Here is a 13815-nt window from a genome sequence, read left to right on the forward strand (position 1 = left end):
GTGTCCTCCTGAGGGCTTCATTAAAACGTCCCTCCAGGGAGCAGGCAGCAGCCATCCCATACGTACTGTGCTGTGTCTGGTTAGCTGACAGATTGTTGATCCACGGACACTTACCCTGGAATAAAAGGTCCAGGAGAAAGGTCCATTGATCCCAGCAACCAGAGGGGGCATGAAAGTGAATGTGTGACTCAGCGAGTGTGTGTGTGTGTCATACTTAAAACCAGTCGCTGTGTAGAGAGTGAGGCAAGAAATGCACCAAACACAATATTCCTTTAATTATCCTCTTGAAGATCTTGCAAGCATGACTCCTTCTAACAAGGGAGCTTCCTACAGTGAGTCACGTAGCTTTTTAAACAAGAGGGCAATTATAAAATGCATGTCGTAAAACAGCCGTGGAGCCGCTGTAAAACACTAAAGGGGATTTCTGCAAGAGGATGGCCTGACAACCCCGGGTCATTTTGTTTTCAATTCCCACAGACGTTATCTATACAGTCTAAAAAACACTTAATTCTACTCCTTAAAACATGTAATTATTAAGGATTACAATACTTTTGTTGAGTCCCCTAAAACTAATATTTGTTTCTAGGTATCTCAAGAAAAAGATCGCACACAGGAGCTTCTGATTTGGGTTTTTTAATTGCATACAGTCACAGACATCACTCACGTACTGTATTGACCCTGAGTCTCTTCTTTGGACAGTATGTCTCCTAATTTATTTATCTAGGTTATATAATAGTACCATTTGGCTCTATGCAGCAGGGGCGTCATGTTCTGGTGTCTCCGTGTTCTGCAGTTCATGGAAATCCAGCAGTGGTTTTAAAATACACAAAAGATGTACGTGCTGAAGTGAAATACGCATGAGAGGAGACCACTCAGCAGAAGATAAAATACATGCATTCATGAACTTTGCTTTAGGGTTGCAGCCCTTAAAACCTTCTTTCACTGTCTCTCTGTGGTGTGATGCTCCTGTACTTAGCCTTGGTTTCTGTGCAGGTGCTGTGCAGTAACAGCGTGCTGGACTCGTCGGAGTACTGGCTGAGGAACGAGAAGGCTCTGTGCAGACTGGGCCTGTTGGACGACGACTCGGAGGGCAGCTGCACCATGGTGAGTGAGCATACGGTGCATCAGAAAGCATCCTTATGGCAACAAATACTGGAGAACACTCATTTAGTGTGGAGTCTGAAAGCTGCAGGAGGCGGGTTTGTGGCTTCAGATGACAGAGAGGAATGAGTATAAAGACAGAGATGATGGAAAACATTCTTCAGCCTGCGTCTTTTGGATTGCTTCTTGGCGCGGAGAGGGTGAAATGTTTTTTGTGAGCGCATGATTACTAGGTAAGGTAGATTAGCTAGGTTAGCTAGTTAGCTTACAGTAGATCTACAATACTATATTGTAGGTAACTTTCCAACAACAGCGCTCAAGTCCCAGATGTGTGCATCACTTTTTAGTGTCCCCGTTTCCATTTGATTACGCGTTTATTTATGCAGCGCTTTTAGTCAAATCTGTGCATGTTTCATCAAATTGGTGAAGATTTTTCCTCTTTCGCACACGTTTTGGCACATTTGTGTTTTTAGATTTGCATTGTTTTTGGAGCTGCTGTGTTTTTCTACTAGTGGAAGTGTTTTATGCCACGTTTGTCGGCCACCGTACGTTAGACTCCTGAAAACACTGTAGTAGAAACAGGATTGAGAAAGCATGTTGAAACAGTTGCGCAAAATAATTGTGGATTTTTGTGATGGACCAGTATTTGCTCTAAAGAAAACCTTATATATATATAAATGTACTTCATATTATAAGTATCCCAGAGACGTGGGTTTGATTGAGGAGAAATGTCACCTTAAATACATTTCATTTCATCCAATACTACGGACAATGTTACTTCTAATGCTGACATTTTTAGATCTGCTGTGTCTGTCGCTAGTTCTCTGAATGCTTGTGTTTTGAGTTCTTGAAGATGTGTTGGAGAACGACATTTACATAATATCATTTCTCACAATCACTTTGCTGGTTGCAATAAACCAGAGGATTCTTTTTCGAGTGGAATACGGACGATGCAATTTCATTGTGCTGAAGGATTGTGAAAAGATCAATTTCGTCTCAGCAGACAATTTATTATTGGAAGATGGTTTCAGCTAATAAAGAAACCACTGTCTCTGCTGTAAACAAACTCTCAAATGCTTCCAGAGTTTAACTTCCTGCTTTGATTTGTGAGAACTCTTGGTGGACTAAAGCTTCTGGACTCTCAGCATGAACCTCCATGTCGTCTCGACCTCACACGGACTTTCCAATTCACACCACAGATTGTTTTTTCGGTTGTCGGGAAACTACAAACAACATTTGTTATTGTGGTTGTTAATGAGCCATTTTCAGGATCTCGTTGCCTTCTGCTCAGTGCATGCTGGGATGGATTCAGCACAGATGGGAATCTTGAAACACTGTGACTCTACTATAATTGTTGTTTTAGCTGACATGGAGGGGAAGACTCTGTCACATCCTGTAATTAGGTTTCACACCTAAGTGCCTCTACTGTGACATGTCTCCATGCTTTAACGTTCAAAAAGCTCTTTATTTTTCTCATACTGCCTGTGCTGCAGCACCTCTTTTCACCCTCTGTCTGAAACCAGAGCCCAGTCTGCTCTGATTGGTTAGCTGGCCAGCTCTGTAGTGATTGGGCAACCGCTTAGAGATGTCCCGCCCCTTAGTCTATCACATACAATGTGTTGAAGCTCTAGCCTATAGAAGTGCAAGTGTTACATAATGATGTCACTTTGTTCCTGAAGTAAACAAAGGGGTCTAATGGAGGAGTTTCAGGCAGGGAGTTTGTTGGAGAGAAACTTACTCTGGTATTTTTGCCTTTGCAGACCATTTACATGCACGGAAGCATAGAATAGAATTTCATGTTCAGTGAGTTTTATTCGTGGCTGTTTGGACTAGTACTTGGTCTTTTAGCAAGGATGTAAAAATACATCAGGAGAGAAAGCTTAAAAAAGAGAAAGGCTTTTAGCTGCAGAGGACACACGTGCTTAATCCTCTCCGTCGCCCAAATCTAACGTGTCACCTTTGATCACTCACTCATTATTAATTGCAAGTTAAGCATGAACAACATTCAGGATTTCCATCTGTCAGTCGTTGGGAGGCAGGGTTTTTTGAGTGACATCAGCTGGTTTCTTTTCCTATAAAAACTGCATAAAATATCTTAACACTGCAGGATTTTAATAGATGAGCCTCATAAAAAAAGCTACCTGAATCTCTAATAACATCATCTGAATTCCTGAAAATGAATTAAATATATACCCACGCTTCAGCGATAGGTCTGATTTTCCTTCCCTCGGGGTGTAATCAGTTTTCTCACCTCAAGCTGCGAAATATCTCGTCTCTTTGCCATTTCTTGGGTTTCTCTGAAATTATACTTCCACTCTCTGAGCAGCGCTATCTGTGACCTCGCTGATCAGAGCCTCGGCTCCGTGATCCGCGTTTAATTATGAGAGCAGAGGGGTCAGGCGCTCAGAGTCGGCTCCTTAAAGACATTTTCCCAAGCACTGATGCTGAAACAAGAAGCGATTATGAGTTTCTCTGCAGACCTGAAGAGGATTTTCAGCAATGAATCACCATTAGATGTGCACACAGCAAACAACCATACCATGGTGTTGAAGCCTAACATAAAATAAGCTTTTGTATGTCCTTTCAAAAACATTACTTGTGTACTAGTCTTCTCACAAGCATAGTTATAATTTATGTTCACATTCCCCTACGTAATTCATGTTTTAAAAGCATTACCAAGGCAACCACAATAGCAGTAATTGAGCAAGAGCGGCGTTCTCACACACTTTGTGAGTGTGAGCGCTGAATGTTCCTGAAGTCTGCTGACACCAGCTGCATCGACCGGGGCGAGACGCAAACAGCTGTGCGCTTTATCTGTGTTTTTTTTCAGATATTCAGACGTATCAGATGCAGCTCCCAGGATAATGTGATGCAAGTGGCAAACAGTACTGATTTTGTACAGTTCAGTGGGTTTTCTGAGGGGAAATGCTCAGTATCACTCTTTAGACTGTGAAGTAGATTCATGTATTTCATCATGACTCTTTTCCTCCTCGTAATTTTGTGCATTTGTGTCTCTATCTCTGTCCGTCACATACTACTTAACCAATCGGTTTGTGTGTGAGAGCGAGAGATGTTGGCGATAGCAGCACAGGGAAAGGTTAGTGTCGAGCGGCAGGAATTCAGTTTGGACAGGAATAAGCAACTCTTGTGTATTTCTTATCACCTTTTATACCTCCTATGAATACATTTCCTATTGCCATCACTGTCAAAACAAACAGACCGACCTGGATATCTCCTGTACTCAAACCACAAGCTGTGGCCTCCTCAGGATAGTCAGACAATCATTGAACATGTTACTAACTACACTAAGAAGAAAATTGCAGCAGAGTCGTAAGCCTTTTAATTTTAATGTCTGCAACGTCCAAATTGAACCAACTGGGTTCCCAGAAATACACCCACTAAGCGTGAATGCACAAACTGTTCTTGAGATGCTCTCTTGTGCAAATAACCCTTTCCCAAATTGTTCTCAACATTTCTTTTGGCACGCTGCTTTTCAGAGCATTTTAAACAAAGAGCACTTTTAAAACTTGGTGGGGACATTTCCCTATTGTCCCCAGGTTAAATGCCGCCTATGGGAGGGAGGGTCTAATTCTAATTACTTTAAGAAACATTGCAGCAGTGGTGTTAGGTACGCACCCGGCAGGTCATTTTTCTAGTTTATAACCTGCTGTTTGTGAACACTGCCAACAGCAAGATGAAGAGACACTTCAAAACATCCCTTTCTGCCAACTCCTACCTGAGTTTCTGATTATGCAGACAGTTTTCATCCTCATTGTGCTTTTGAGAAATGCACAACCAAAGCTGCTCCATCTTCAGTTTTTTGTTTCAGTCAGACAGTGGTCGTTTGTTTCTCTCGACTCGCTGCTTGAATCAGAGGGGAAGTGCGAGCAGATGCGGCCCGTCCTCCCACAGCATCGCTCTCGGACTCGCATGACGTGACGGATCGCTGCTCCGACTCTCCAATCCTCCATTGGCTTTTTTTCGCAGCCGATCAATCAAACGGCACCGTAGGAAAGATGACACTGTGAGGAATACATTGTGCTGTCCTGGACTGAACTGTGAAAAAGAAAAACGATGAGACAGTGATTGCTGATTCAGACAGAATGAGAGGCGAAACATTGGAAACTCTGTCAGCGGGAAAAGCCAAATCTTAATGAGGAGAGGAATTTCCTTTCTCTTTATTTTAGCTTTAATGTACCGACGCAATTATATATTGAATTGGATTTGGTTAAAGGTTAAAAGAAGACTACTCTGAATTCATTGTAAGCTGACTATTAAACTCCACATTAACCCAAATGAGCTCTCTGAGAAATGTGTGTTTGAGGGGAACAAATTATCCGTCTTTCAGGAACAGAAACAGTTCAAACTAGTGGAGGGAGAAGGGCCAAAAAAAATGTGAGCTAAATAAAGATAAAAGGTTTTTGAATTCCCTGCGATTCGCTCCATGCTGTCACCTTTGATCACTGGTGTTTTAATGCATGAAGTCGCAGAGTCATGTTGCTGCGATAGTCACACTGCATTTCATCACAGCCCTCAGAGATTTGACAGTGTGTGCATTTTAAAGATGAACACGGCATCCTATATGTTCCCTTTCTTCTAGCATGGCAAATAGCACCATAATGTCTGTGCAGCTCCTTCTGTAGATCTGTGTTTTAAACAGATGTGACACAGACAAAACATCATGCATGCATGGATAGATAAGGTGTTTTACCCCTCAAAAAGAAACACTATTTAATAGAAACACATTATTATCCTCCCTCGACAAAAACCAAAGGGACCGCCATTGGATTTCAATAAATTCCTTGGTGCTCAACACACATTTATGCCTACCTTTCTTTAACCCTTGTGTTGTCTTCCTATATACTTTTGTCCTCCCAGTTTGAGTATTTACAAAGTATAAATAATAATAAAGGCAACTATATTCCTACTTATTGCCACAAGATTGACTCTTCTTTTTTTAACTGTATGGCCAATAGACCTCATTTACACAAAATCAAAGTTAATGTTTGAAGATAAAACCCCAAAACAAAAGTCACAACGTAGTATAGTATACAACTATTATTTTCTGGCATTATCCTAAGATAAAACATTTGGGAACAACGAACAGGAAGGTTTCCAAATGAGAGAGTTGGTGCTTTATAAACAGAAAGACCTTCAGGTTTCGTGAGCCTGCTATCCGTCTTGACTCTGAAACCCCTGCAGGAGAGCACTTCATTCATCACTGGATTCAAACACTTCACACTGGGGTAGTGAGTTGTGTCCTGACCTGTCCTCTTCTCCCGGTCCAGAGAGAGGGAGAACAGAATAAATATGACATCAAGCTGAGACAGCAGCACTGACTTACAGCAGGATCAGAGCAGGAAGACGAATCCCCGTTCCTTCATACTGTCCCTCTGACAGGATGAGGAACTCCAGTTTTCCATCCCAGTCTGTGCTTTAGAGGGACATATAGGGGTCATTTACGCTCTGGATGCTGCGTACATATCCCAGTACCAGGGAGTGAAAGGATTACGTAATCAGGATGCAGAAAATGTAACCGAAGTGACTATTGTCAATCAATATCACAGAGGGATTGGCTAACTCAGCAAACTAATTGGACACGTGTTATCTCCATTAACGACAAAGCCTTTTCAATACCATTTATTTCCAAAGAAGTGTCAGCTACACGGTCGAAAAACTGTGGCTCTTCCCAGTTCCAATTACCCGTACCAGTGCCGGTGAGGTCACGTAAATACCCAGTGCGCCATCTAGTGCTCACCGACAAGAAAAACATACAAATGGGCGCAACAGCCCCAACCTTTACATGAAAAAAGACGTAATCACAGTTGCTAATTCATTTTGGATACATACAGTTCAGGTGAGGAAACCAAAGGTGTGTTTAGTTTGAAGTCACTCTTAAATCAAACACATCTTAGTTCATTTGCACTCTCCTTTGCGCTCTTTCCAAAGTGAAAGCCACACATGTAAAAGCTTTTCAACCGAACAGAAAACTACTTTCTGTTCACGTCTATAAACCCATTCACACGTTGCTGTCTGATATATTTATGATCCTTTGGTGAGTGGAAACATTTGTCCACGGGGGGGCGGGGGGGATGGATGTACGCTCTCCCCAGAGTGACCCTATATGCCCCTGTTTTTAACATTTTCCACAACACATTATTTATGTCGTGAGAAGAAGCAGAGCAGCATCTGCCTCTTGATGTTCTCTTTCGCCCCGGGCTGCAAGCTGAGCAACTGCCGTATACTAATAGTGTATATATCTATATGTGTGTGTGCAAGCGTTTGATATGAATTATACTGCAGATATCCTGTTCCCGTCAGCCCTGGAATGGCTGTTGTTGTTCAAGTAAACACAGTGTTCCCGTCTGCAGTCAAACATGGTGCCTTTATCTTTCACGTGTATGCTAAATATCAGATCATTTTGAGCAGATGCTGAAAAACTAAATCTTTTTGATATATATTTAATTTTAGTTTGCTGGAGAACGTGTGTGTTGGTTTGTCTCCGGAGACTAAGGATGAAACACAGTCAATAACTAACCTTTCCTGTAGTGTGTTCTATAGGTTTTAGTGCATGTAAATGGTCTACAAATGCTAATATCCCTGTGTTCCCTACAGAGGAAATTTCTCTCCCACACACTCCCTGAAACGTCTCCATTTTTGTTTACTTCCAGAACATAGTGACAACATAATGTAACCCTAGCGCTTCTATTGGCTAGCGCTCCAGCACATTGTACGTGATAGTGTAAGGGGCGGGACATCTCTAAGCGGTTGACCAATCACAACAGAGCTAACCAATCAGAGCAGACTGGGCTCTGGTTTCAGACAGAGGGGGAGAAGAGGAGCTGCAGCACAGGCAGTATGAGAGAAATAAAGAGCTTGGAGACATGTAAAAGTGTTTGTTTTAAGTTTATAAAAAAAGTTCCACAGTGGAAGAAAAAGAGGAGACAGAAGGATGAAGAGCGGCAGCTGTGTGTGGGAGGATCAGAGGGAGGTGTGGAGGAGGAGGGAAGCTTTGATGGACAAAGGAGACTGTGATGTTTGTAATAGACTGTGTCTTGTATTGACCACTTCTGTGTAGATTGTAGTGTGTGTGTGTGTGTGTGTGTGTGTGTGTGTGTGTGTGTGTGTGTGTGTGTGTGTGTGTGTGTGTGTGTGTGTGTGTGTGTGTGTGTGTGTGTGTGTGTGTGTGTGTGTGTGTGTGTGTGTGTGTGTGTGTGTGTGTGTGTGTGTGTGTGTGTGTGTGTGACAAATCTGCCTGCCTGACAGTATTGAAGAGGCAAATGGGATTGTATGCATGAATAAGTTGGGACAATTGAAGCCTTGTGTGTGTGTGTGAGCTTAACAACACACACATGCACACTCACACACACACACACACACACACACACACACACACACACACACACCTCCTTATAGTAACCTCCTTATCATATTGTTTGGGGAATAACAACACTTGGTGACGTACATGTTTTATAAACTTTCGAACAAGATAAGAGACCTTTTAGTTGAAGGTTAAACTGAAATATCCTCTGCTGCCTGTTGCCCCTGAGGCCCCCCCCCCAGATTCTCCTCCTGCTGACTTCACTACCGACCATCTTTTTCACTTAGTGGTCCCCGGCACAGGTGGTCAGAGTCACCCTCAGTTTCCCTCTGGTCGGCTGGGCTGATGTTGAGCACAGCTGTGGAGGGACGTGGGTTGGCTGCCCAGAGGAAGCTGGATGATTCGGAGAGACACCCAGAGTGTGTGTACCGTGTGTGTGTAATCACGGAGAGGATGTTTGGTTGGATGGATCTAATAAAGTCAGCGGGGTTTTTCTTTCAACACTGACCACAACACCTAACTTGTTGGTAAAATACCGACTTTTGAAGTGGATCAGTGGTATATGAGAGGGTGAGCTTGTAGAAATACTGCCAGGACTCTGCAAGCTCTACAGGGATGCATTGAGGATAAACAGATACACAATTGGAGGCTAAAGATGAGGCTAAAGTGACTTTTGACCATACAAATCTAGTCAGTTCAGCAAGTGGATGTTGGTGATCACGACAATGGGAATTACTGGTAACAGAAAAACAGAATTCCTTTGACGAAAATGAAATGCCGTCACATGGCCTGCAGATAACACACACACACAGTTTGAGCAAAAGCGAGGCGAGTGATCCACGATGTTGACCTTGAGGAGGGTCGAAGCAATTTAACCCCATCAGACGCTGTGAGCCGAGAGGCAGTTGTTCTAAATTTGGAGAGAGCAGAGGGCCGTCTAGTCATCTCCACGACTGCGTGTCAGACGAGCCCAGGGACACGCTCTAATTCGATCAGTTTTTCACAGATATGAGCCACCAGACACCGTGCACTCATGCCTCCGCCTATCCCTGCAGGGCCGAGCACGTAAACAACAGAGGAGGATTAAAAGAGGTTTTAGCACTCAATCATCAACCGCTTTAACATCCAAAAAATTACAATAAACTGTTAGTTAGTTTAAGTTCACACTGGGCTCTGGTTTCAGACAGAGGGTGAAAAGAGGTGCTGCAACACAGGCATAAAAGCATAATAGGGCCCCTTTAATCCATCAAACACAAACAAAACCATGTGAAATCTCAGCTAATTGACTTTGAACAGGAATTAAAGGTCATATTCTCTTTCAAAATAGGGTCAGCAAGTGGCAACATCAAGGTATTGTTTGGTTTCAATAAATGCTGTAGAATAATCTGTGCATAGTGTTGACATTTAACAGCTAAAGGTTCTCATCACACTCAAACTGATCAGAACAACAGATGAGCATAGACCAATCAGCTGTTCTCTCCAGTGAAATATACTAGGACTTTGCCTCTTGGTCCTCAGATAATTGTTAGAGGTGACGCATGAAGGGCAGAGGAGAGGAAAAAGCTCGGTTTGATCCGTGTGACGCTAAACCTTTTCATCTTTCATTGTCAACTCTCATTGACTCCCCATTCCTTACACTCGACTGACTGCCTTTTTAGAGCAGCAATTTTCCTCACATTACAGCTAATAGTTTGGAAAATATTATGTTTGACACTGGAGGATACCAGATTGGAGGTAAAGGGGCTTAATTGCCCTCTTCTGATTGTGCCGCTCCAGCTGAAGGACATTCGATCTGTTCAGAGAGGTTCTGGTATCACCTTTTGGATGCAAAGTGAAGCAGGATTTGAAATATAAACTCATGAGTACATAGATACTTACACTGTGTCGCTGGATGACATGGTTTCTGGGAATAGTTCATGTTGAATGCGTCACATACATTAAAGACACTAAAGGAAATCCGATCTCTCACACGGCTCCGAGGCTGTTCTGAAGTCTAGCACACCTCGGTTCAAGGGGAATTTTTTTCAAACAGCCATGTATGTCAAGATGGTTTGAAACTATATACTTTTTAGGTCTAGAGGAGAGGGAAGGGGGGAACGTAGCAGCAGGTAGATCTGAGGAGGGCAGGGGTAAAGAGAGACAGCGGGAACCTGTGTGTGTGTTGCATTGTACTGTAAAGACAGACAGTGACTCACGTTGGGTTTGACTGGTAATGAGGAGCAGGGTTGCATTTAGCAGTGGAAAAGTAACTAAGTACAATCACTCAAGTGGTGACTCAGAGCTGGAAGAAGTATTTCCCTTAAAGGTGCCATAGAATGGAAACTGTATTTACCTTGGCATAGTTGAATAAGGGGAGTTCGGTACATTGAACTGACATACCGTGAACCTCAAACACCATTGTTTCCTCCTTCATGTGCAAATCTTGAATATGCATATCACAGCGGTAAAACGGGCGAATTACAACAATCCCTGTGTGTGACGTCACACACAGGGATTGTCTGCCCCAATATCTGCATACACCAGCTACTGGAAACACTAACGCTAACACTTTCCACTCCGTAACGTTGCTCTCCAATCTCCGACCAACCGGCTGTTCTTCAAATTCATCGGTTTCCTCCTCCGATAAAGGCTCAAACATGTAAGGTTGGATGCCAATAGCCTCCATGGTTCATCTCTCACAGTTTCGCAAACTTCACTTACTTCTGTGGGCTCTGAGGCAGCCATGGATTGCTCCTTGTAAACCAGCCAATCAGAGAAGAGCTCGTCATAATTATTTAAATGAGCGCCAAATAAGCAACTCAGCTTGTTTCATTCTAGGACCAAATCATAGGGTTATAAATGGGCTGGTAAAACCGCATCTGGACATTTTCTGGATCAACCAAAGCTATATACCTTCTTTGTAGACAACAGAGAACAACTTAAAATACCAGAGAGATGCTTTCTATGGCACATAAGTAGCAATACAGTTGATTTAAAATACTATTGAGCTGATTAACGGACGTCTCTTTCCCAGTGACTTCACCTACTTGGGGTTTGGAAGAGGCCCTGTCATTGCATTAGCACTTATTTTTATTGTAACATTAATGAAATAAAGCAGCTTTCTAAAACTCAACACAATAAAGCTCTTTTTAAAGATCAGTTCACCACAAGTACAAACAAAACTACAACTTTTTTTTTGCTTACCTCTATCAAACCTCTCACAATGACTTTTCTGGATAATTGAAACTGTTTTCTGCACAATTCACATTAAACCTACAGTCCGGTTCGTTTGTACTTTTACTTAAATAGGATTTCAAATGCTAGACTTTTACTAGTCATTAACACATACTTGATGTACCAAAAGTAAGTACCTTTTATGCATAATGGCCCATTTTAGAATCAGTATATCAAATGAAAGAAGGTAAAGGGGGAGATAATTTGACTAACTTCATATACCGCTGCTGGATATTTCAACTCATTGAAGTTGTTGTATTCGCTGATTATTATTTGGTTTCAGTTTATAATCTGTAAAGTACGCAACCCGTAAAGGGACATAAATAGCTAAGTTTCCCGTGCTCACGCGAAAGTTTGTCGTGCTGATGCGAAAGTTTGTCGTGCTGATAAATCCAGAAAATGATCGATGCATAAACCCATATGGATTTTGTGTAACTCAGGAAGACCATGGCTACACAATCATAAGCAGTCCTCTCTGAACAGTATAACTGTATAGTGTAAGCTTGTGTTTCGTAACTTGCTTTGCGTGATCACGAGAATGTATTTTCTCAGGGTGTTGCAACAAAATATTGCATGAGATAGGGCCTGCATTTGGGATTGTGTTTCTTTATGTTTGACAGTGTGACAGTTCAAGAATGAGTTAAGCTGTATTTTGACCTGGGACTTCATCATAAAGACAGAGTTACTTTACTTGCAAGTCGTCACCGTTATGTTGTGTCTCAGAGACATTTAAAATAACTTCTGAAGTCGTGTGGTCTATCTCGGCGCAAGAACCACACCACTTTGGATCGCGTAGTTGAGTTCATTGACGACGAGAAACCTTCGCGTGTGCCGAACAAACTATTACATTTGATTTATTTAGCTTTTACTTACCTACTCCTATGAAATACATTTACCTGATACCTTCTACTTCTGTCAAAGCAGTACTTGTACTTGTAATTGAGTATGTTTACAGTGTAGAATAACTGAATGTACTCAACTTTATACTTTATTTAATATTCCATTCACTACACTATTATGTTTTATATCCTGTGTTATATTTATATTTTGTTCAATACATTGAATAAGTTCAATAGTCTATTGTCACACACTTATTATGTATGTTCATATTCAACTGTATATACAGTATATACATATATAAATAATGTTGTTTTATTTATTTATATTTCTTCTTTAAGATGCCCATTCTTTAGAATTGTTTATTTCTTATTTTATTTTATTTCTATATGCGATTTTGTGTGTTGTATTGTATTTTGCTGCTGCAACGCAAACATTTCCCAGTCTGGGATTAACAAAGTAAATCTTATTATCTTAATTAAAGAATCCAAATGCTTTCTTCCCTCACCGGCACTTAGTTAGACGTATATAAATATGTATATGTTCGTGACTGACACCTAAAGTCCGCCCAAAGCATGAGCTCATGCTGAGTGTGGGATCTGAAGTGGGACCTCAGCTCCCCAACCCCCCCACTCAAAAGCTGTTTGGAGACGTGCTTTATCGATTTAGCCACACAGGGCTGACTTCACTCTGCCGACTCAGATCAGAGGCAGTGTGTGCTATCAAACGGCAGCCGGCGGACAGTCCCAGACTCCCAGCGCTGACACGAGGACTCCATCACACGCCATTAAACGTGCAGCCGCAGATAAAGACGGGTGGGATTGGAGGGGGGGGGTGAGGCAGAGGCTTTGGCAGAGGCACAATGCAGCAGTGGAGACATAGGAGGAGAGGAGAGCATGCTTCTGAACACACCGTGAGAGGATAGAAAGCCTTCTTAGAAAGGTTCCTGCCAATGGGAAGCCTCGCTGCGCTTCAGAGGCAGCAGACTGTGACTGTTGTTGAGTCACTTTAAGGAAAGCTGTTTGGTGTGTAGGATTTGCGCAGTGGGAAAAACAAAGCTTTCCCTCAGAGCACTCTCACATCTGAGACACTTTCCAACACCTGCTCAGCTGTGGTACGGCAGCACAGTCAATTTAAATGTAATGAAATAGCAATATGGACGCAAAATGGAAGAAGAATATTTGTTAAAGATTTGTATTTCTTTACTTCCTCTACTGGGACATGTCTCCATGCTCTAATGTTCAAAAAGCTCTTTATTTCTCTCATACTGCCTGTGCTGCAGCACCTCTTTTCACCCTCTGTCTGAAACCAGAGGCCAGTCTGCTCTGATTGGTTAGCTGGCC

The 13815-nt window shown here is 42.2% G+C and overlaps 1 protein-coding gene across 2 annotated transcripts in view; it reads left to right on the forward strand.

The window, feature by feature from the left end:
* The window catches only part of sphkap (SPHK1 interactor, AKAP domain containing), a 129576-nt gene that overhangs the window by 101025 nt on the left and 14736 nt on the right, over positions 1-13815 (forward strand). For both annotated transcript variants that reach the window (XM_063906213.1, XM_063906212.1), the window contains one exon: positions 994-1104. In XM_063906213.1, the coding sequence (XP_063762283.1) occupies positions 994-1104 (111 nt within the window). The remainder of the gene's footprint in view (positions 1-993; positions 1105-13815) is intronic.

This window comes from Eleginops maclovinus, chromosome 18 (assembly GCF_036324505.1).
Source record: "Eleginops maclovinus isolate JMC-PN-2008 ecotype Puerto Natales chromosome 18, JC_Emac_rtc_rv5, whole genome shotgun sequence".
NCBI lineage: Eukaryota > Metazoa > Chordata > Actinopteri > Perciformes > Eleginopidae > Eleginops > Eleginops maclovinus.